This window comes from Trichoderma virens, assembly GCF_000170995.1.
Source record: "Trichoderma virens Gv29-8 chromosome Unknown TRIVIscaffold_3, whole genome shotgun sequence".
NCBI classification, from domain to species: Eukaryota; Fungi; Ascomycota; class Sordariomycetes; order Hypocreales; family Hypocreaceae; genus Trichoderma; species Trichoderma virens.
In genome coordinates, this window is record NW_014013746.1 from 42,144 (window position 1) to 65,708 (window position 23,565).

The 23,565-nt window shown below is 45.6% G+C and overlaps 9 protein-coding genes across 9 annotated transcripts; 5 read left to right on the forward strand and 4 right to left on the reverse strand.

Annotated features, from left to right (window-relative positions):
• Window positions 1–480: 480 nt before the first annotated feature.
• Window positions 481–1,689, forward strand: TRIVIDRAFT_188970 (uncharacterized protein; the record flags this gene model as incomplete). The annotated part of the gene is made up of 4 exons (XM_014103825.1): window positions 481–687; window positions 757–840; window positions 889–1,267; window positions 1,298–1,689. The coding sequence occupies 4 exons, from the start codon at window positions 481–483 to the stop codon at window positions 1,687–1,689; spliced, it is 1,062 nt and encodes a 353-aa protein (XP_013959300.1).
• Window positions 1,690–1,715: 26 nt separating this feature from the next.
• TRIVIDRAFT_229481 (uncharacterized protein) lies at window positions 1,716–3,434 on the reverse strand (the record flags this gene model as incomplete). Its single annotated transcript, XM_014104628.1, has 4 exons — window positions 1,716–1,897; window positions 2,007–2,821; window positions 2,897–2,980; window positions 3,039–3,434. 4 exons carry the CDS (start codon window positions 3,432–3,434, stop codon window positions 1,831–1,833), a joined length of 1,362 nt encoding a protein of 453 aa, XP_013960103.1.
• A 684-nt stretch (window positions 3,435–4,118) lies between these two features.
• Window positions 4,119–5,674, forward strand: TRIVIDRAFT_84930 (uncharacterized protein; the record flags this gene model as incomplete). The annotated part of the gene is made up of 4 exons (XM_014104619.1): window positions 4,119–4,469; window positions 4,527–4,610; window positions 4,674–5,398; window positions 5,448–5,674. The coding sequence occupies 4 exons, from the start codon at window positions 4,149–4,151 to the stop codon at window positions 5,503–5,505; spliced, it is 1,188 nt and encodes a 395-aa protein (XP_013960094.1).
• A 411-nt stretch (window positions 5,675–6,085) lies between these two features.
• Window positions 6,086–7,108, reverse strand: TRIVIDRAFT_32141 (uncharacterized protein; the record flags this gene model as incomplete). Its single annotated transcript, XM_014103826.1, has 3 exons — window positions 6,086–6,535; window positions 6,604–7,017; window positions 7,079–7,108. The coding sequence occupies 3 exons, from the start codon at window positions 7,106–7,108 to the stop codon at window positions 6,086–6,088; spliced, it is 894 nt and encodes a 297-aa protein (XP_013959301.1).
• A 1,939-nt stretch (window positions 7,109–9,047) lies between these two features.
• TRIVIDRAFT_32761 (uncharacterized protein) lies at window positions 9,048–10,298 on the forward strand (the record flags this gene model as incomplete). Its single annotated transcript, XM_014103827.1, has 1 exon — window positions 9,048–10,298. One exon carries the CDS (start codon window positions 9,048–9,050, stop codon window positions 10,296–10,298), a length of 1,251 nt encoding a protein of 416 aa, XP_013959302.1.
• A 2,785-nt stretch (window positions 10,299–13,083) lies between these two features.
• On the forward strand, window positions 13,084–13,597 carry TRIVIDRAFT_33038 (uncharacterized protein; the record flags this gene model as incomplete). The annotated part of the gene is made up of 2 exons (XM_014103828.1): window positions 13,084–13,257; window positions 13,343–13,597. The coding sequence occupies 2 exons, from the start codon at window positions 13,084–13,086 to the stop codon at window positions 13,595–13,597; spliced, it is 429 nt and encodes a 142-aa protein (XP_013959303.1).
• Window positions 13,598–15,613: 2,016 nt separating this feature from the next.
• Window positions 15,614–16,449, reverse strand: TRIVIDRAFT_79197 (uncharacterized protein; the record flags this gene model as incomplete). The annotated part of the gene is made up of 2 exons (XM_014104617.1): window positions 15,614–15,966; window positions 16,077–16,449. 2 exons carry the CDS (start codon window positions 16,371–16,373, stop codon window positions 15,892–15,894), a joined length of 372 nt encoding a protein of 123 aa, XP_013960092.1.
• A 1,038-nt stretch (window positions 16,450–17,487) lies between these two features.
• On the forward strand, window positions 17,488–18,038 carry TRIVIDRAFT_54663 (hydrophobin; the record flags this gene model as incomplete). Its single annotated transcript, XM_014104630.1, has 4 exons — window positions 17,488–17,662; window positions 17,714–17,812; window positions 17,862–17,926; window positions 17,976–18,038. The coding sequence occupies 4 exons, from the start codon at window positions 17,488–17,490 to the stop codon at window positions 18,036–18,038; spliced, it is 402 nt and encodes a 133-aa protein (XP_013960105.1).
• Window positions 18,039–21,717: 3,679 nt separating this feature from the next.
• On the reverse strand, window positions 21,718–21,936 carry TRIVIDRAFT_132046 (uncharacterized protein; the record flags this gene model as incomplete). Its single annotated transcript, XM_014103829.1, has 1 exon — window positions 21,718–21,936. A coding segment is annotated over one exon (219 nt), but the record flags the coding sequence as incomplete, so codon positions are not given.
• Window positions 21,937–23,565: the final 1,629 nt, after the last annotated feature.

The following is a 23,565-nucleotide window of genomic DNA, read 5'->3' on the forward strand; positions in this document are numbered from 1 at the left end:
TTGAGCGAGTTGGCATAGTAGATTGATGATAATCTGACTCCTCCTGCATTACTATTAGGCAGTACCTTAGTCCTTGGTACAGGTACGCGATGATTGTTCCTAATCCTTGAGAGTGGGGATCTTTCCGTGTTTACATATCATTCGACAGAATCATTCTCCTATAAGCATATCAATGTGGTTTTTTTTTATGGTTTGACACATATATGCCAATTTTCATCCCAAAGCATCTGTGACGGGAGAACTTAAGCAAGGGGCTAGTTCACCACAACTTGCAAACCACAGCACATGTACCTACGTATCCTTGATCAACCACTCTCACACCCAACGCCGTCATCAGTATAGGCGAGCTTTCTAGCGAAACTGCACAACATGTCCGAACCCTTATTGAGTAACTCTGCTGCGCCCGATGGACCTCACGAATGGGTATTTATAATACCACGCTGTCGCAGCCTGCATGGGTTGATGTCTTTATTGATCAACATGAATGTTCTCCTCATATTTGTGCCTTTAGGTTTCTTTGCGGCAAGACTATCGTGGAATGATGTGGTAGTTTCGGCGTTCAACTTCCTTGCTATCATACCACTATCTTCTCTCGTCTCTAACGCATCAGACACGATTGGAAACCGATGGGGGGGCTTGGTCGGAGGGCTAGTGAATGCCTCGTTTGGAAACACAGTTGAGCTGATTGTTAGTATCCCGAGTATTCGCAATTGTAATACAGAGTTAGGATAAGGTGGAGTTGCTGACTAGAACCAGGTCGGGATAATGGCCCTCAGTCGGGATGAGATCAGAGTCGCGCAGTCCATCATGCTGGGAAGCATTCTCTCAGACATATTGCTTGCAAGTTTAATCTGCCTATCCATATGGAAACTACTAATGCGTCCCCAGGTCCAAGGTATCTGCATCATAGTAGCAGCCCGGGGCACTGGCGTCATTTTTGCCAACTCAGCAGTTATCGACTCAATGTCCTCACTAATGCTCATAACTGTAATGGCTTTAGTCCTGCCCACTGCACTGTACTCGACTTTCCCTGACACGGCGACCGACATCGATAGCAAGATACTGTCCTTTAGTCGCAGTACCGGTGTCGCAATGCTCCTAATTTATGTTGCATATCTCTACTTTCAACTGAAGACGCACGCTTCACTGTTTATGAATGAGGAAGACGACGATGATCACAGCGATCATGGAAATATATCTGAAACTCCAGCTGCTGAACGGAATCAGGATATTGACGAATATAGGAACGAAGACTTGCCGTCAATACGTGAGGTTGGTATTGCAACAGTCGTCCTAGTCATATCGGGCTTACTGATTGGGAGATGCACATACTCCTTTATGGAAAATCTGGACGGCATGTCTGATACATTAGGTATCACCAAAATCTTCGTGGCCCTCATCCTTATCCCCCTAGCTAGCAACGCACCAGAGCTCACGCAAGTTGTAGCTGCATCGCGCAAGAAGAGAATCAACTATGCTATCAGCGTCATAATCGGCAGCATCTTGCAAATTTCGCTTTTTGTCCTTCCCGTCCTCGTCATCACCGGTTGGATCCTGAACATTGCTATGGACCTCTACTTCAAGGCATCACAGACATATATGCTACTATTTGCCATCACTGTTGTGAATCAGGTGTTACAGGATAGGCAATATACCTATCTGCACGGCACCATGCTCCTTTCTGTGTAAGTATACCCGGTGCAAAGTATAGACTTCTAAGAGTAACTAATTTTAAGTATTCTAGCTATGTTATCATCTCGGTGGCATATTATATTGATCCCTATAATTAACACTTGGCATGCTTCTAAAAGTGGTGTCGGCGGTTCTATTCTACCTAGTAGAAGTCTCTTCGAGCGATTCGGGGCGGACATAGAAGGCTACAGCAATAGAGACATATCTAATCAAAGGCAACCATTAATAACTATGCATACTTTGATGGCTTCAGAGACATATGAGACAAACGACTTCTGAGTAGATGTGAACAAGCCATGAAGTAGTGTACTTACGTTCCCATGAGCATACATCCTTCAAAATACGTCGTCTTGCCATACTGCAGCAGATACGTCATGACGATAATTGCCATTAAGAAGACAACAGTTTCAAAAAGCCCAAAGTCCAGCGCAATGGGCTTTCCCATGAGCCAGCCTAACAGAATGAGTAGTGGTATGATGACCAAAAGCGTGTCCAATATGTTGGTCATGACTGAGCGAATAACAAAGTCAAGTTGACTCATCCGCTGATCTTCGTGGTTCCTCTCGGACCGAGCATGCTTGACTATTGCCACGGACTTCGCCAGACTGGCAGCCAGCGGCGTGATGACGAAACCAATGAATGACTTAGTGATGTTCAGCTTTTGGACTGCGGCGTCGATGCTGGTCACTAGTGAACTGGCGCATATAGCTGCACAGGCGATGCTACTTATGAAGCTAAAGCTCAAGACCAGTGACCTAGTCGAAGCGTATTTAATACCGTCTAATGTTGACTCTATACGGGTTTCTGGATTGAACTGTGCCGCATTGGGATTCTTTGGGAAGAGTTGGGCGTGACTGAGGAAACGGAAGTTAAGATAAGTGAGGAAGAGGCAGAGTAAGACTGTAGCTGTCATGCGTGAGAGTAGGAGCACGTCTTCAGAAGGATCATTGACGGTGCCCACGTTCTGACCATCCCGGAATTCCTTGTCGGCGGCTGTGGCCATGGCGGCTGGAATGGCTAGACAAAAGGAGGAGACCAGAACAAGAGATGACAACACAGCAGTTTTAGTCTTGCTGAAGGGCTCATTTTGCTTTCCATAGCTTGCGCGCAAGAAGCTACCACCCAATACCTGCAATATTGTAGGTCAGTGGTATAGCGCGTATTAGGATGACCAAACAGAGCCGTGTTCAGTTGGCAATCATACAAAAAGTGAGTATATAAGCGCGCTGCCTATAACCATCTGTTGGACGAGCGAGATCTCGCTGTGATATAATCCAGTGATACCAAGCTATCAACGAAATTGTTGTCAGAGGATAAGAGGCTAAGTTGATGGGGCATCTTCGTACAGTCAATTCTATAGCATTGCCAAAGACGGTTCTGATAAAGCCTCCCCAGAAACCCGCATTTCTGGTCAGCACCAACACAGTGAAGATGGATAATGCTGCAAGCGGCACTAGAGCTATCATGTTGAGCAAAAAAACAGCCACCGCAGGCAATCCTGCAAACCGGGAAACGATGGCGATTGGTACGATGAGGAGCAATAGCTTAGACGGCCCATTATGACTTTCGTGGATCATGCTAGCAAGCTCGCGGTATGTTTCGGATTGCCTCAGAGAGGTGTTTCCTCTCAATTGACCCGGCTCGCTGCTTTGAACAAGGCTTGAGGCGTAAGAAGATTGTCTATGCTGAGGTTCGCACTGGTTGGCTGTGTCCGAAGAGCCATTGCAGTTGTCAGGAGCCATATCTTCAATTAAGGAGTCTCTCCCTACATGACTTCGGCGGCGGATCATGGGGATAGCCGGTTGGGGATTCATGGATACGATAAACAGTCCAGGAGTTGCCTGGTAGTTTTGGCTGAGGAGTGCTTGAATCAACCCGTTGTATGTATGACAACGGTCTAAGTAAATACTCTGTACAAGTACCTGTTCCAGGAAAATTCTATATACGAGGGGCTCGGTACTGCCGAGCACAGCCTCATATGCAACATGAGTAGATCAAGGTCTTAACGCCTAATGGGATAGTGGTATGGAGTATATAGTGATATACTATGTACTCAACCCTGGTAGGATGCATTAGATGTGGTAATATGTATCACTAATTGACCAGTCTCTTGCAGACATGGGCCATACTAGACCAGCGGCATTCAATATCCGTGTCCACTATCCTCATGCTTTGAGGTGATAGAGAATGAGGCAGTGCAACAAAGGTTTTGTGGGTCTAAACACCACTAAATACAATAAACTCACTCCTATGCTCAGGGCTCCTTGTATTCCAGAATGGAATGGGGAATCAAAGTTTTTTTTACTATCAGGTATGGTGGTGACACGTCTATACAACTTACAGATGCTTAACAAATCCCCTCCCTAATTGCTGTGTTGCTCAAGACGGCTGCCATGTCCCCCGACGTTCCCCCTCCACGGCCTTCTCATGACAACCCTGCCACGGAGACTTCTCTGATGCTCACGGCAGGCCGAAACCCAGAAATAGAAGCACATCGATTGCGAGACCTCTATTTTCGCTTCCACAGCGAAACTCGACATACCCTAAGTTCGACAATCCAGTGCAGTCGGACCAATGTCCTCCTCTTCTGTGTGCCTCTTGGCCTCATGGGCCCTGGGTGGGGATGGCCTGCTTCTGTTGTGTTCTTGCTCAACTTTCTTGCTATGCTGCCTCTCGCCTCTATCTTAACCTTTGCGACTGAGCAGCTGGCTGCTGTTGTTGGGTCCGTGGCTGGAGGATTGATCAATGCCACTTTTGGTAATGCTGTAGAGATGATCGTATGCATTCGTTTCCAATACATCCGTCTAGTGGACTCTAATAACAATTTCCTATAGGTTGGAATTAGTGCTCTGAAGGAAGGCGAAATCTCCATTGTCCAGTCGAGCATGATAGGAAGCATTCTATCATCCATCTTACTAGTAGAACAGCCTACAATTATCCTTCACCGTCCTATTTGTGTTCACTTGCTAACGATGTGGTAGATTCTCGGCACTACCTTTCTCCTCTCAGGATTGGGAAAGCGAACGGTTGATATCAATATCGACGTGGTCGGCATCTTGACATCGCTCATGATCATCTCGTGCTTCTCCCTCATCATGCCCTCAGCGCTCCACATAGCCGATTCATCTTCCAGTAACACCAGCAGCCCCTCAAGTGATTATATACTAACCCTATCGCGCATCACATCCCTGGTACTACTTGCATTTTACTTGCTATATTTGTACTTCCAATCCATAACACATGCAGAATTATTCATGGAAGAGGGTGAGGAAGAACCAGCTAATAAACTTCACGCTGTATCGAGCTGCATTGTGCTTATCCTCGCTACACTCGGGGTGGCTCAGTGTTCAGACTGCCTTGTTGACAGTGTTGATGGCTTTGTCGAAACACTAGGCGTGAGTCGCAGTTTCGTTGGTCTTATTATCGTGCCCATCGTGGGCAACGCTGGGTGTTTCGTCGGCACTGTGCAATGGTCCAGATCGAATCGCATTAATCTTGCCGTCTCAGTCATCGTGGGGAGCACGTTGCAGATATCGCTGTTTGTTACACCATTTCTCGTGGTCGTCGGCTGGATCATCGGCAAAGACATGTCTCTGCAGTTTGATAGCTTCGAGACCATCGTCATAACGATGTCGACCCTTGTGGTCAATTATCTAGTGCGGGACGGGGAGACTAATTATTTTGAAGGCCTACTTCTGGTTGCTACGTATGTATCTATTGACAAGCTGCTCTGCCCTGACTGATGAAATTTGTAGATATTTTATCATTGCCATCGCATTCTTCGTGCACCCTGATGAGGTCCAATCAATCTAGTCAAAAACACGGATATAATACAGCTACTATGATGACACTGGAATCAAAGGCTTGATGAGCCAGAACAATACTCTATAAATAATATATCGTCTCGATCATGGAGAATCGATCTCTAGTATATATACAACTTGAGTACAGAGTTCGTATTGCATTATAAGTTATTATCCCTATGGGCTGAGTGCCAAATGATATGCATTTGTGCTGCCACATATGGCAGCAATCCGCTTAGTAAATGCCGTAACCCTTAGTTTCCACAGTTTTCGAGCTGGAAGAAAGCAGACATCTGCTAGATGGAATAGAACGAAAGAAAATGCTAGGACACTGTGAAGGTAGCCTTATAGAATTTACATACTAGGGGATCGCTGAAATAGTGCCAAAGGCCAAGAAAGTTCTCATACTACTGGGTGAATGAATCAGATTCCGTCATTATTAATTTTTCTCTTGCAACTGTAGCCTTAAAAGATTTCATGTTTACAAAAAACATTGTACCATTTCAAACGCTTAGTTGCGTACCACACGGAGAGATTCAGAGGACGCTTTGAGTCATGACCCCCATCCCCAGTAGTCAACGTTTCATCTTCTAGATAATGACACGCTTGACAGTATCAGCAACACTAGCAGGCTGCAATCCCAGAAGATTATTAGACAAAGCCTCATCTCTAGAATAGTTCGATTTGAGATTGGGCGTATTGCTGAAGCTGGTGGCTCGAACTAGAGCGAAGGCACCGCTGAAATCGCCAGCACCTAGCTTTTTAAGCGCAGTCTCAACCTGTTCTTTGGTAGTAGTGCGGTTGACAGCCCATTTAGTGCCAGTAGCCTCTTCCAGAGCAGCTAGGATCTCGTTCTGCGTTGTTTCAACGGAAGAGACGAAGAGATACTTATTGGAAGTCTCCTCGGGCTTCTTCAGCACCGATGCAACAGCTGCACCAAGATCCTTCTCGTTTGTCAGGGTGAAGCTTTTATCACCATCATCCCAAATAGTAGCAATCTTGTTAGCAAGATCGTACTCAAGGAACCCATTGCCCAGACCCTGTAAGAAATCGTTAACCAACTTTTGTTCCTTTAAATAATGTCATAAGTCTTGGAATTATTGCTTACCCAGTCGAACAAGAGAGAGGTAGCAACGCCTGTCCAGGAAAAGCCAGCGGATTCTTTAGTCTTTAGATACTCGATTATATCTGATTTCTGACTAAAGAGGGGCAGCAGTTGAAGGACAGCGGTATCTTGACTACTGGAGGAAAATTCAGAGGGTAGAAAACGCTTGACTCCTGCATCAATGGCTGCATCGATAAGCTTTTTCTGTTTGCCGAAATTAGTGGCACCAAGGGCAGAAATGACGGCATCCTGGCCCTTGAAAGCAGATTGGAGATCGCTGTCTGAGAAATCTGACTTGAAAACGGCGACACCGGATGGGAAAGTAGCAGAACTATCCTTGCGGGAGATGACAGTAATGATGAATCCGCCGGCAGAGATCAAGCCCTCAAGGATGATCTTACCGATGCTTCCACTAGCCTAGATATTTGTGAGTAAGTGATGGATGTCAAGATTGATATCAAGATTTATCACCACATACACCAACGAGAGCGACGTTCGTGTAAGCCATGTTATATTTAGGGTGAGATAGTTCGAAATATAAGATGAATTGTGATACTAATTGATATAAGTGGGGGGGAAAGGCTCTATTCGTGGTGCTATTGACTGAATACTTGCTGAGAAAGTGATGAAACCGGTGGTTTTAGTCGATCAAAAGCCTTGCTCGTCTTAGAGAAGAAGAGACGAAGCATGGACGGCATGCTTGATACTTATATTTGTGAAAAGTGGTCTTGACAAAGGTTCGCGTATGCAACAAAGTCTTGGTATATTACTAAAGGACAATTACCAAACAGTATCCATGTACATGTTGATATGCGATGTCTTGGTAAGAGCACTGTGGCCCAACCGTCGGTCATCCAACAGTGCAAGTGTAAGCCAATTCGCTCTGAGAAATGCATGGGAAGTAATTACACCATCCACGGTGCCAGCTCCTAGACAGTCTCTAGACTCATTTCTGTTTGAAGTACGATGGCCAGGTGAGACCCCTGCATCTGTGACCCCCTGCCTTATACAATCATGAGGCTGTCATTGGTCGGATCTCCACTGAATCCTCCACAAACAAATGGCGTTTCTGCTTAGAAATGCGGACACAGCTCCGTCAAGTCCGCTCTCACCAATGGGAGCATCCTCCGCACCTCTATTACAACCTCTGCGTCATTTGGCGTCCCACGGCTTCACGCAACATTGCGCAATCACAGGCCATCTGCTCGATTACTTGCGATTCTTATTGGCCGTTTTAATCCAAATTGCAACAGTTTTCGGTTACAGACAGTGCTTTCAATAGTTCGACCGTTGGCTACGGAGCATCTTCTGCGTTAACTGCAACTTCATTGCCCAGTAACGATAGGGAAGCCAACGTCCAATTCAACTCAACGGTCTAAAAAGTCATTAGTCCCATGACTCGCAGAGTGATTGCGTCAGGACGCTCGTGTCTTGAGTGCCGTCGCCGCAAGATTAAGTGTGACAGATCTTTGCCATGCGCCTATTGCACACGAACCAAACTTCAATGCATATATCCTTCGAGGCGACCACAGATACTTCATGATGAAGAGAGCGCCTTAGCAACTAGAGTGCAGTCCATTGGATGTGCTTTGAAGTCACTGGAACAAAAGGTAACTCATATCGGGAGCTTGCTACAAGTGAGCCCAGAAACATCAAACATAGAGGGTCACTGTGAACAGGGCCACCAATCGCCTCTCGTAAGGATCCAACAAAGCAAACAGAATTTTCTGTCAAGTTATACGTGCTTACAACTCTTCTTAGAGCGCCGCAAAGGACTCCCCAAGTCCAAGCTCATCTTCTTCACGGAACAACTCACAACTAAATCAAGAACAATCCAGCACCTCTGTTCGCTTAACAAGGTCCCATCTCTTGCAGTCATTGTCATTCAATAACCCGATTGATGCGTCACAACCCCTTGAATCACTTCACCCCCCTCCTGCAAGCATATTGTTCATATGGCAGACATATCTCGATGTAGTTGACCCTCTCCTCAAGATTTTTCACGTTCCCTCTACACAAAGACATGTCATGAGCATATGCCAGGGTCGAAAGTCTCCAGATGCAGCTACTGAATGCTTAATGTTTGCAATCTATTACTCCACGATCATATCTATTTCATCAGCAGAATGTCGTCAAGAACTTGACGAAGAACGGTCTGTTCTGCTACAGCGGTATGTGGTCAAGTATCCTTTTCATCTTTAAACGGTAGTAATAAAACTCAGATTCCGGAAGGGGGTCGAGCAATCTCTTATACAAGTCAATTTCTGGAGCTCCCGGAGTATAACCGTCTTGCAAGCATTCATTATATATTTGGTAATTATCCCTTGATAAATGCATAATAGATGGAGGTATTAACCAACCTTTTGTTCTTATTCAAGATTTGTGGACGGCAAGACGAAAATGGCCCCGATGTTTGCTCTCTGATTGGGGTCGCTATTGGCAATGCTATGAAGTTGAGTCTTCATCTAGACATCCCTGGTATGCGCCCATTTGATCTCGAAATGCGGCGCCGACTATGGTGGCAGATCTGTACTTTGGACGTTCGCATCGCCGAAGATTTCGGCGGTGAACCATTTATCCTTGAACCAAGCCTTCATGCAGAGCTACCACTCAACATTAATGATACTAGCTTAGATCCTGATATAAGCGAACTGCCAAGCCCACAACCTGGGAGGAGTGAGATGCTGTTCAGCCTGGTTCGATTCGAAGTGAGCAACTTCGCGCGCCGAATTGCCTTTTCGGACAGATTCTGCCAGAGCAACGGCTATCCGATGCTGAATGAAGAGCAAAAGTGCCAATCAGTGGACCAATTTAGAGAGCGCATTGAGAAGCAGTACCTATCCTATTGCCACAAGGCAGTTCCATTGGATTATATCACGGTTAAGAGCAGTCGACTCATTCTTGCAAAACTGAAGTTGGCCGCTTGCAAGCCGCGCGCCAACCAGAATCACGGTATTCCCTTACGAGCCAACTATCGCAAAGCTTGCGAGGAAGTATTGGAACACGTTCACGTCTTGCGTAGGTATAGCAAGGGGCGACGATGGCTGTGGCTATTTCAGACATACGTGGAATGGGATGTTTTGGCGTATCTTTTATTAGATATTTGCATCTCACTCTCATTACCACCCTCCAGCGAGCCGTTAACTGTACCATGGGACGTCATCGATGAAAGTTATAATCACTGGAAAAATAGCCCAGATGTTTATCGGGACCGCCGCTGGGCTAATATCGAGAAACTTCGCTCACAAGCGTTGTTCGTAATAGAGAAGGCGCAAAATACGACACCAGCACCCCAGACAAATCCATCTTGCTCCGCTCAGCGCCAGTCCAATGCCATGTTAGGCACCACCGTCGCGGTGCAGCAACAGTATGAGACAAGTCCAGATGCTACGAGCAGCCAACGTACTGCTACTACGGCGGAAAGTATACAAACTCCTCTGTATTTGGAACCTATGGAGAGCAATGCACAGACACAACAATCCCGCATTATCAATCTCCAAATCTCCGAGTCTAATAATTCGGCTGATCAAGCGCCCCAGATGTGGACTCTCGCAGAGGCAGCTTCAGCGGAAGAAGTTCAAGTTCCAGCTGATACAACAGACTTACCCGGAGCAGGGACCGTTTGTGAGTGGAGTAGTTATCTCATAGAGAGGTACTGGGAGGTTGCCGGACAGGGATATGACAGCTCTAACGCATGACATTTAAAGTTAGTAGTAGATAGCATGTACTCAATGATGACACTAAGCTCTGCTGTATACTTGTGCGCACTTCTACATGCACGCTGGGGCCAGCAAGTGAGGTTAAGATTGCGGTCCTGGGTAATTACCAACAATCAACATTGAAACCTTGACTGGGAATTGGAATTGATGGAGCAGTGTCTGAGGGCAATATCGTAGCAATGTTTCGTTAGTTGATTCAGGTGAACTAGGATGAATTGTATTTAATGTTATTAATCTTATCACGATAGTGCCGCACCTTTCATGTCGCTCATAATTACAAGTGTGTCCCCGTCTTTTAATGCTGATGGCATTTGAGGTTACATAAAGAAATCCCAGAAATCGGACGGCATCGCGGAGAACGGAGGAAGGCTCCGTAGAGTGCGATGCTGCCTGACTCAAGTAGATCATGAACTAGACAGGCCCCTAACAGCTAACACGCGCATTACCCTACGCGAAAAAAGAGTTACACAGTTCTTTCGGATCCCGCAGTATACGGTCTACATTTACAAATCGGAAGAACCCCAAACGATTACCATAACATTGCTTTCCAAATGTGATGGCATACAAGCCTCAATTTCTAAGGGTACTTATAAGATGAAACCAAGCGAGTGGTTTTTTTTTTTTAAAAAAAAAAACACTGGCATTGCTATTAGCATACCTTATGTAGGGAAATAAGAGAAATGGGCCATTTCCGTTTGAGAAAAATGTGCTCCTTTGTTCCGATCCCCGTCAACAAACACGAGTTGCTATTGAAGATATTAGTAGAGGCTATAGACAAGCACTGGAGGTCATTATGATGATGCAAGACCAGACTACTTTGGCTGAAGAAGCTAAGGCAATGCTGTCGATCCAACGAAAGCTGAAGTACATTTTACAATATGCGTCTACCAGTCTTAGTTATTAAGGATAAGCCGCTAATCAGACAGCCAGTGCACTATTTTTGGGCATTCAGCTATGTCCTTCCGCCGTATTTTTCAAGGCAGAAACTTCTTAGACTAAATATCTTGAAGGGGATGCGATATGCTTAGGCACAATTCACGGTCGTCGTATCATACGTTTATAGCTAGCGTTGAAGCCCCACGAGATCTGACCCTACATAATCCCAACATGACATGATAAGCCATGCAGGAATGGAACGAACCGATAGGCAGGGGGGGGTTCTGAAGGCTTCTGGATTGAAATTGGTTGTGTTGATATTGAGTGGCTGCTACTCCGAAGCTTGCAGTGGTCGCAGCGCGCGTGCCGAACACCGCCTCACAAAAGGCCTTGCAGTGTACCTATATAAGAAACGCTATTAGTGTTTCGCTAAAATACTCGATCCATTAGTTACATGTTCATGATTGATGAGTAGCAGCTTGCGAGTCTCGCTAAGTTCTCATCCCTCAGACACAACGATTTTCCAGCATCCTAAGGAAGAGGAGGGGAGCGAATCCTATGAGTCCACAAGCTCAATCGGCTAATGCAAGCAAGACAGGATGGGGCAGTGGGCGGGTTCGTGTCACAATACCATACGTCAATCACGGAGCAAGGTCGCGATTAATCAATCTTGCATCTCTGCAGCTATTTTTAGTTGCTACCCAGTATTATTATCTGATTTGGTGTTGAGCGCCCAATTTCTGTGTAAATCGATCTCACCTTACTATAAAACAAGCACTAGGTTTAGATGAAGAATAGTACGTGATGTGCATCTCGAAATCATTCTTTCGATGGTTTTACAAAATAGCCAAGCCGGCCCGCATTAACTAACAGTTTCGCGAGGTATCGATCGGCTTTTGGGGACAGAAGAGACCTTCCTATTTCCCACTCTCCAGCATGCCCACTCTTGCGAGCCAAATCGATATCTTGACTGTTCCTCTTAAATACCCTCTATCTATCTGAAATCTGGCCTGTTACTGTACTCCAATTAACCTACCCCATCATTAAAATTCTATATTTAATGATGAGGTATAGCCTTGTCACTTTATGAGTTTCATTTAATACCATAATATTGACCAGGCGGAGCCTTTGTATAATAATACTATTAGTAGTATAAACACGGTAACACGGCTATGCGGCTCCAGTATTTCTAGAGAGAATAGATATGGGCCCAAGGGGGCTTAGATGAGATTTTAGCGCTGATCTAGTTAAGTAATCATCATTAAGTACGAAGGCATCTGTGAACTGATCATACGTGCTACGGGGATTGCGATGCCCAAGCTTTTGTACCACAAACAGACACCGATAATACAATAGTAAATGCTTTGTAGGCGATGGTGCTTTAACATAGCAGCTTGAGTGCCGAAGCTTGTTATAGATCAATGTCTTTAAAACGCATTAAGCGCTCTTAGTACATGTGCTATAAATTCTGCTACTCTGGCAGATTCGGACTTGACCTGCGGGACTAACTTATCTAAGTAAACAAAAACAAGTTGATTCAGCCTTACCCACTAAGCATAAGGCAGTCATGTCTTTCGGCATCTAAAACTCGGTGCGTCGTAAACTTTTAGTCCCAATTTAGAAATCTGGGTCGGGCATGGTTAAATTTGTTCTCCAATGGAGGCTGAAAAACAAACTGCGTGCCCAAGCGCCTTACTAGGTACCGATTGGTACCAGTATATTGTATCTAGTGTATATAATACTTGGCACATGCTGGATCTGCACATCTCAAGCCACTCACCTTCTTACCTGGCACTCAAACAATCTTTCGCCCATTCTGCAGCCACTCCTTTCTTCACTCACTCATTTGTCTTTTATTCTATTTTACGACCTCTGAATAATCATCAACATGTCTTCCAAGGAGAAGAATGGTGAGACTACCTGGGCCCATGGCCTATTCGATTGTTGTAGCCCAGGTGGGCTTTGCTTCATGACAACCTGTTGTCCCTGCATTACATACGGAAAGGCTCAGCACAGAATGAAGCATGGTAACTTGGATGACTACTCATGCTGCAATGCATCTGTAAGTTTTGCTCTCAACAGAGTGAACCCCTGGAGGATACATGCAATACATTGCAGGATATAAGCTAACAAAGCTCCGTCTATAGTGCGTTATCTTCGCCTGCCTTGCTCACTGCGGTCTTCAATGCATCCCTACCACGATGCAGCGAGGAGACATTCGCGAAAAACATGGCCTTGAGGGTGGTTGCTTTGGAGATTTTTGCAAATCCTGCTGGTGCAATTGCTGCGTCTTAATACAGAATGAGAAGGAATTGGAACAGCGTGAAGCCCTCTTGAAAGGTTCATCTGAGCCGTACAGAGCCAATCCTGGTATGGTGTACTCAGGCGCAAGCACACATTAACTCGGGCTTTGTATGAAGCCCGAGATTCGAAATGAGTTGGGATCTGCAATCCCGTTGCAGATTATTGATTGAGACCCGCATACACGGGAAGACGGCACCCGCAACCCACAACCCAACGCAATCAGGCTCTCATATGTACCAGAGGATTAGAGCGTGGCATGAAGTGGCGGACAGTTTCAGACACCCAAGAAGCTGGAAGAGTTTACAGGACAGTGATTTTTACCGATTTTTATAAACGGGACTCAGTTAAGGTTATTCCCCCAGTGTAATTGCTTCAATTACAGTTTCTTATGGATGTATTGTATGAGTATAGCGTTAGGTATATTGGGTTTTTGGAATTTTATTTTACATTACTTACCTGGGGTAATGAGATTTGTTACTTTTTTTTTCACATCGCTTATCAACTAACCTTGTGCCGTCTGCGCACTAATTGGGGCTGTGTTCAGCTGCTCCATACGTAGTGTGATACAACTGTTTAGGAACCAAAAGAAGTAGGTGGCTAGCTGTAGGAGCACTAGTTTGGACTTCTCATTATTGGTAAAGGTCTCATATGATGCCATGCAAGGACTACGAAACCATTGTTTGAGGCTAAATGTTTCAGCTGGAATCCAGCGCTTGTGCACACATTCAGCTTTGCACGATGCTTACGGATCCGCAGTGATGGCATGTATACATGGACAGACCAAATTTCGTCTGTCTACAAATTCTTAGTGTGGTGAGCCTACTAAATACTATAAATATTTATCTGCGCATGTGGTTAAGTGCAAGAGACATCTTTTTATTACACTGAAAATTACAATATAGAGAGAGAGACGATTTCAGGCATATACGATTGTAGGTAGGGGAAACTCGGTGTCTAATTATGTCTTTCGCTTTTTGCGCACTTGGGTTCTAAACTCGGAGGCGCACTGTTCTGTCCCCCAAGGCCCTTCCACTAGCTCCAACCCGTCTCAGTAACACTGTTTGTTATGCAACATGATCCCATCCATACTTTTTTTTTTTTTTTGCTGGTATATAGTTCGAAGAATGATAACCACCTCAAAAGCGCTTTCCCTTTATAACGCTCCTTCATCAACCCTCTTGTTGCCTATGTGCATGAAGAGGGTGGCATGATGTCAGTGTTCCTATTACTCAAGCATATCAGTACAGGTGTTAAGTTACCTCACCACGGATTGAGTTGTAATTCACTCAGTATACGCTTTGATGTGTAAAATCGCTGACAGAGCAGGTGCTTCCTGAACCAGCATTCAACGGAATGAGCTCTCAAATTTAGACTTCGCCGACTGTGTGGTTTTTAACCGGGTTCCCGGTGCGTCTGCAGGGTAGCCAACGCCTGCCCTGATGGTCAGTCCTGCCTGGCCCAGGGATGGAACTTGGCCAGGATAAAAGACCCTAAGAGGCTTATGGCAAGTAAAATTACAAGATGAACTCACATAGTGGCTTCTTTTTAAATGGTATGAGTAGTTGTACAAAGAGACATGCCAACGCTGATCTGACGAAAAGCAGGCAAGAAATGGGAAGTAGTAACCCTGTGCTTATTTTGAATTGGTATGATCTATGTATGAGAGCTCTTGTTTAAATGGAACGCGTATAGTAAAATAACTCAGTCCTTTTGTTGGAATATGAGCCTTGAGCCTATGTTTTTTTCTTTGGATAGTCTACTCTAATACTGTCATTCTGATAATCTAGCATCCGACCTATGGCGTTGGTCCATAGGTTAGACTAAATAGAGAACAAACGAGCCAATTCGTCGACCTCCTCGTTCAACCTTAGTGACACCTCTTTATCGACACCGAAATTATATTGAAAAAGCGATTGTAATACACCAGACAATGATCTGTCCCGGAATCTACTACGAGCCATCTTACATATCGCTCTCGTAGGAGAAGTCTTCTAATCCTACCCCCCTCCACCTCTCTCTCTCTCTCTCTCTCTCTCTCTCTTTTAAAGGGAGACGCTCAGCTCTATTTGCACATCTACACGGAAACACTGGCTTCATAATGAAAACTAAACGGGTGATAAACCAACAATTTTGTCTTTTGCTTTTTGTTATAACTACATCAGTGTAAATAAAGTTAAGGAGAGTGAGCGGATCGTCAAGACTGCCCCAGAAGAGCCACGCTACTACGACCCAAATAGAAGAGAACCAATTTCATTCTTCCACATGACACTGCTCATTCTCCAACCCGTTATAGTTACTCTTAGCCGGCAAGCTTGGATAATGAGCCACCTAAAAGGACAGGAGGCAACAAAATAAGATGGCCATTGCCGACCTTGAGCTTCCGTATGCAAATTTAGTTGTAGACGACCTTTTGCTGTCCGAAGGCACTGCAGGACTGGTTGCCGTCGTTGTTGTCGCTTTGGCTTCCCTAAATTCGGTGGTCAATGGCGACGTCTCACATGACGATGAGGTCGGGGCAGCAATGCACTCCAAAGCGGTCGCACAATTGACTGGCATTGAAGTTGCTGCATGACATACCTGTTGGTTGTTGATATTGTTATTGTTGTTGCAGCAAACAATGACATCGTTGCATACGTCATTGAGGTTAGAGCACTTCCAGTAGTTTGAACCCCATGCATCAGTTGTACCGCTGCAGCAGTAAGGCGAAGCGCCATTACCACAGCTGTTGGACTGCCAGTTGTTGTTGACGTTGGTGTTTTGGTTGGTAGGGGGAGGAGGGGGGGGCTTGGGAGGTGGGTGTGGTGAACCGCCAGGGGCTGCGAGAGCGCCAGTAGCGGCGGTAAGAAGGAAAACGATCATAGAAGTAACCTGCATGGTGGGTGGTTGGATTGAGTTAATCTGGAAGAGAAGAGTGAGATTTGCTGCTCTGATGAAATGCTTGCTGGATGATGGTTGAGAGTGATGAGGAATGTTCAAGGTGAAGAGAGGTCGTTCTTATACTTTTCTCTCGAGAGCTCTTGTAAAGTCTTTGGACTGTATTTTCCTTTTAAAAATGGCAAAGTAAGACAGATACGAAGTGGCGGCAAGCTGAAAGAGCGGAAAGAACTAAAAATCCAATACATGGCGCATATCCATGCATGTCTATTGAACTTATTTTTGCAGTTCTAACGCAGGTCTTAGTAAATGAGTGAAGGTTTTCAAAGTCAGTTCCTGCTTTGTGGGCCAGCATTTTCACGTAATTGGTCAAGCTTGATAAGTCAGAAGCTGAGAGGCTGCATTTAGGGACAGCCTGGGTCGGTCCATGGTGTTTGAATCGCTAGGGAAGTCAACCTCCGGACAGAAAAAGTATCAGGGTACCAAGAGGCAGGTACCAGTACGTTTAATGACGTAGCATTGTATCGACTTGATGACACTTTGATGCTCTGAGACATTCAGCTGATCTCGTATAAACGAGGATTCAAAGTTTCGCAGGTTGTGGACAATCTTGGAATGTATGCCACGGTAAATCGGCAATGTTTGTTACGGTGAGACATTAAAAGTATCCAACAAACAATGTTTACAAGCCACCATCGGAAGTGTTCAACAATTTTGGTAATGTTCACGAGCTGCCGTTAGAAGTGTCCAACAATCTCGGCAATAATTTCCGAGCCACCGTTTGTGGCATTTAGCTCTTTGCTTTGCATACACATATACGAGCCCAACAGATATAAGTGACTAGTCATGTTGCAGATCCCGTAGTAACCGGAACTTTGAGCTTGCAACAGCCGTTGTTATTAGTAAATCCAGTTTAACCTCTACTCGAGCGGTAAACCTTTGAGATGGTCTGTAAAAGCAGAAACTTTTCGTTTAAATAGGCCTCCTGTCTGTTCATTTTCGTCTACGTTAGTCAACGCATTCAGACGTTTCAAGACTTCCTCTCGTTACAATACAATTTGCCACTTTCCTTCGCTATACCAACACACCATCGCCACTCTTTTACACCTCAAACATGTATACCTCTATTATCTTTTATGCTCTCATCGCCCTTAATGGCGTCATGGCATCTCCGGCCCAAGGCCCCGAGGTTGAACCTCGAGCAATTGAGCCTCGCATTCCTTCTCTGGGGGATATCCCGTTCCCGAAATTCCCAGCTCGCAACCCCAACAGCAACAAAATGGGTGGTGGTGAGTTTTGACGGTTCTTTAATCATGTGAAGACTTACTTAAACTAAGAAGGCAACAACAACAACTGCCCCTCGAGCTCGGGTACGAGCACTCAGTCGAACGCCTGCTCTTCAGGCAGCCCATACTGCTGCAGCAGCGATGGGAACGGCGGTAAGTGACGTGTTACCCTTTTTTAATCCAGAATTCTGACATTTAGCAGGACACGTTTGTTCGAACACCACCGCATGCGATACAACAATTATCTGCTGCAACAATAATAACGGCGTAAGTTAATGGCAATTTATTCCCCACAGTCATCTTACAAATGTGACAGTTCCAAATTTGCATTGGCGAGCTCGATTTCAACGCACCGATCACCATCAACATCTATGAATGAAAGGTTCGGCTCAAGCAAAAGACGCTTCTAAAGAGGCGGGCAACCGGGGAGGATCCTCAGCTGAGATGTACTGGCACTTCAGTTAGCCAATCTAGATTCGCCAATACATGAAAGTACCTTATAACTTGTTCGTAATTTACATGTGATTGCCAGTGTCCGCCTCCTGCCTAAGAAACATGGCGTACCTTTGATGGCAGATGAAGGCACTCGTAGTGAACAACTAAAAGTTAAATACAACATGGTTGCGGCAATCTTCAACCGAGCCGTTGAGGCGGACTTTATTTGGAGTTAAAATTACTCCGTACCGCGAAAAGGAAAACGGCGACGAGCCGACGAGAGTCCCGCCTTGGCAGGGGCTGAAAGCCACGTTTGCGGGGTTGGCATCTCGGACAGGGATGTCGGCACCCAAAGCTTGTCTCAGCCCGCCCATGGATCACTGCGTCCAAGCTATAGGAAACAAGCCTCTCATAGCCTGTTCTTTGTGTTGGATAAAGTGCTGCCGTTTAATAAACTTTCGGTAGTACTACTGCACGCTTTGCTTCCGCAGCCCCTGATTCGGCGGTGCCTGAAACTTGGGTCACACTTCAACGGATCTCGGCACATCGCTGGCACTGAAGTCTGGGGTATTAGCTAATTTGCTTCATCTCCAGGTTATTTTGAGACCCTATAGTTGTGCGGATCGAACTTACACCAGCACCAGGGAATCGACTGCTCACCGGAGGATCGACTGTTCTCCATACTATGGACGGTGAGGCACTGCACTAGGGGCTGAAACTCAGTCTGGATGTCGCTGTTTGGTCGGTCTTGTTTGCCGCTGATCCAACATAAAATAAGCATTATGTCATAGTGGCATATAGTGCCGCCAAGTGTGCCTCGTAACTGCCGGTAGATCATATCCGGCTGAAACAAACTGTCTTGCACATGAAACATGTGAAAGAATACATGTACGTGCGTACTACTCGTCCAACTCGCTTGTTGGCGTGTATCTCTACCTACCATCCTGGCGAGAGAAGTTGGTACGACCGCCCCTATGCTTCTATTCCAAGAAGGAATCTCTGCTAGGAATAGCTTTACTAGGCAAGTATCAACTGAATATCTGGGTTTCTTTCATTTCTTCCCCCCTTAATAGTTGCTCAATATTTTGATAGTATTATTGGAAGTTAGACGTGACATGGCTGAACATGCCGGAAATAGGGCTCTGAAGTAGACCCAACGTATTTGACACAAATATATGACTAACGGCTTGATGGACAAGGTTTAAGCCCGGAGAATGGCAATAAGCTGCAGGAAATTTAAGCCTCGGGATTGTCCGCTTCACTTTGTAATAGGTTCATAATTTTCTATACTAAAACGTTTGACCGGCTGAATAGCGCAGCCACTCAAATTTTAAGTACACCCTTTTGTTAAGGATGCCGCATGGGTCTCACCTTCCATTCAAATCGCGTTTCTTTCTGGCTGTGGCTTCGGCTCCAGGGAGAGTATTCGCCCTGCCCTAAGCAGCTTCCTACCTGATAGGCTCGAAATAGTTATTTTTAGCTCAGGTATTATGATTACACCAGCTGGCCTTGCCACTGATGGATACGAGGTTCAAAATTAGCATCAATTATATGGGTCACGCAACCCTACTGAAGCTGATAGTATTACCTTATGATGCAAAGAACAGCTGAGGTACCTAAAGCCTGATGTCAGACATACCAATATCCTTATTATTGCACCAGATACAGTCTTGAGGTAGCAAGGCCTTTGCTACCCTACAGTCTTTACAAGAGAATCTGAAATGGGTCTCCTAGGGAAGGTATAGGTAGAGCAAACTTGCAAACACTTTGTATGGGCTGCGGTTTGCAAAGAGGGACTTGTCTATCAGAAGTGGAGTGTAAATTCTGGTATTGTAAACACAAATATATCAAAGATTGTGAGCTACACTGGCCAAACATTTCTGTAGCTACCAGTACGCCCGGTAAACGTTTGGCACTGTCGCCTCAGAGGTAAGCGGGCTGTGCAAGGTGGCACCCTCTAGGCGCCTACGGCTGTAGTAGTGGGGGAAGCGGTTGACAGTATAAGCCCATTAGTATGAGTTTGAGCACAGAATAAATACAGACTATACAATGAGGCGGCACAGCATCTTTGTGGCTGGAATCGAAGTGTGTTGAGTGGCTTTTTTGTAGGTATCGATATTCACCTCAGCTATGATCTCCAGATAGATGGTGGATTCTTTCTGCTTACTCCTAGGATCCAGCCCAGGCTCCTGCTTAATTACCCCTAGGGTACTCTCTATCTATACGAACGAGCTGTCTTTAATTAGAAATGGCCTGCAGCCAAGTCCCGAACCCTAAAAAAGAACAATACACGAAGGGACCATGGCTGAAAAGCTTCCTCTGGTCGGGGATACGCTTGAAACCACTAGTGATGAGTCTCTCCTGAAGGATCATCTAAATACAGTGTGATGCAAGTCTCTTGTGTCAGTACCGTGCTTGCCAGTCTCCTTTACATCTTCTCAAACTTCAGTGCTTAACATTAGATTGGATTACAAGATACTTGAATAGGGATTCATGATAAATGAAGGAAGTGACTATTCAGCATCCCGTTCTCAAATTTAAAGCCGCCTGGGTATTAATGATAGCAGAAATTAGAGCAAGAAATGGACAGTAGCAGATAGTAACGAGAATAGTATATACTACATGAACCTTGTATTTATTTAATTAATGGTGATAAAAGATCTTTATTACACGTTGTTATGATATTCGGAACTCTTCTTAGTCGCTGGAGTGCTGGATAACGAACTTGGTTGCTGAATAGGCCTTCCCTAAATGAAGCGAAGATTGACGAGGCTGTGTCAAGAAATTCGTCTTGCGGAACGTGACACATTGTTCGAAACCATTAGTATAGATTGTTATCCAAACCGACTTCGCCTTGTGTTTCTGATATCTTGTGTAGGCAGCCAAGATGTGTTAATGTGATCTTTGCAAAGCTAGATGACACTCGTTATCCGAAGGTCAAGAACATCTTCTTGGATGCGCGACCACGAACGTACAAAGTTCATCTCATGTCTATATAGAGCTCCCTGCTTGTATGACTTGGCACATACGACCATAGGTAGTAGAAAACTCGCCCCCCCCCCCCCCCCCCCCCCCCCCCCCCGGGGCCCCTACCCAGGAGCTCCATAGGGCTCCTCTATGGCTTGGGACTTGCTAAAGCCGTTTGCAACAAAATCCGAGTGCCAAGCAGGGCTGCCTCAAATCAAGTCATAGCACTTGCCACCCCAATAACGGATGGAAAAAATTCACATCTCTCTCTCTTGTTTCTCACTAGATTTCAGCCCCCATCTGTCTAGGTCCAAACCTCGAACCTCGAATAGTTCTTGCCTCTTCGCCCATCTTGCCACATCTTTCCATATCTTGCTACTTTCTGCTAGTATGTAAAATATATATAAGGCACTTGACAACCTATTTTTTTTTTTTTTTTTGCCAAATTTCATGTTAATGAAAGATGCTGGATAGCCGTTTCCCAAACAAATGGTCCCGAGCATTCCAGTGATATAGGCGACATGAGCAACATCTTCAAAGTCTTTGAATGTCAGTCAAACTTTCTAAGTCGCATCTCTTTTAGCCGTCAGTTTCTTTAACAACTCCTCCATTTCCTCCCTAATAATCTCTTCCGCCCCAACACAATCCCTCTCCTCCGCCAAATCCAAGGGTATTCTTCCCTGGGAATCCTCGCACAACACATCCGCCCCATGCTTCATCAACAGCCGAACACAGTCATCGTGCCCTTTTAAAGCGGCTAGATGCAGAGGCGTCCTTCCATCAGCATCGCTACAATTCACGTCCGCAGAGGCTTCGAGCAGGGCCTCGACAATCTTGGGTTGCCCCGACAAGGCCGCGTAATGCAGAGCACTCCGTCTCTTCTGTAGATACTTTCCATGGACATTGTAGCCAGCTTTGATCAACTCTAGCGCAGTCATGGACGTCTTGTCTCGAATCGCTCGCACAAGTGCCACTCCCTCCTTTTGTGCCCCTTTCTGCAACAAGAAATCCACACACTCCTTATCCGAGTTAGATATGGCAGTGACAAGTGCGGCGGAAAGACCATCAAGGCCAATGTTTTTACTTATGAGGAGCCTTGATACCTCTATATGCTGGTGCAAAACCGCTCTGTAGAGCATAAAAGCGCCTCTCCCGGTGGGAGCACCCCTGTCAAGCAAGAGACTAATCGCGCCGAGATGCCCACCGGCGCAGGCTGAGCATAGAGCATTATGTCCCTCTTTATCTATTGACACTAGCGAAAGGTCTAGAAGGAGACTCATGGATTCACAATGTCCCTTACCAGCTGCGCTCATAAAAGCCTGCGTGGCAGCCTCTTGGCCTCCGTAATTCTGTTTCGATAGAATGGTGATCAACTCGGTATCATTACCCTGTGCCGCCGTTACGATCGGCTCGCTAAATTTATCGACAACAAAGATTCGATTCGCGTCCGCATTGCACTTCGTCAAATGTTCGACGAGGTTGTGCTTTTTGGAAAGTATTGCGTATCACATGGGATTGACCTTAAACGAGCTTCTTAGAGAAGCCATGCTCCGGCCGTCGTTAATACCTGGATACGGGCATTTGTAGAGATACTCGGCAACTTCGAGCCAATTCATTTGACAGGTCACCCATATTGGACTTGGCGGTAATTGAGCTGCCGACTCAAGAAGCTCCTTTTGGCCCGAGTTTCCGATAACCCTGCTCATTAGAGCGCTCCACACGTGAAAGGCTCTGGAAACTTTGTAGGCTGAATCCCCAATTTCACTGCTCTTCTCCAGCATGAAAGCCCCCATCAGGTCGGCTAGAGGGTTTTCCAACCGGTGCTTGCCGCTCTTCTCAATATGATCAATCACCCAAGTTACAGCATATTCGCTTGGCTGGCCGTAAACATCATCAGATGATACCACTGCAAAGATCTCGAAACTCATAACATTTAATTGGTCGTCCTTCATTTTCTTGATCCACTTAGCAACCTTCTTAGCTGTCTTTTCTGAATCTTTTTCGTCATCTTGGCCCGTAGGGGCCTCTCCGTCACTGATTTGATCAGTTTCTTTCGTGTTGTCATCCACTTCATCCTGGAGGGGTTCGTCGTCCCTCTTTGCCGTATTCTCGCCTCTCTCTCTCCTCTGCTCATTGGTATCACCATCTACCCGGCATTCCTCGATGATGCTATTCATAACTTTCTATCGTAACGCATCCCCTCTGTTTTCAACTTGAGCCAAGTTAAGATATCGCAAGCAAGCGGTTGCAATGGCGGCGTGGCTTATCTCCGACTGATAGTTATGTATGTCTCGGTTGTGTAGTCGCTCGAAAAACTCTCTAACGGACAAGTGAGCAAAGTCAAATGAGTTCTGGCGAGTGACAATCAGATTTGAGCAGACGTCCAGGACCTCATCGCTGGAAAAGGCAGTTCCGGATTCGGGTTTCGACTTTGTGCACGCAAGCACAGCGAGCGCTTCAAGGGAGATGGATTCCTGCGCATACAGTAGCCATTGGAAAGTGAA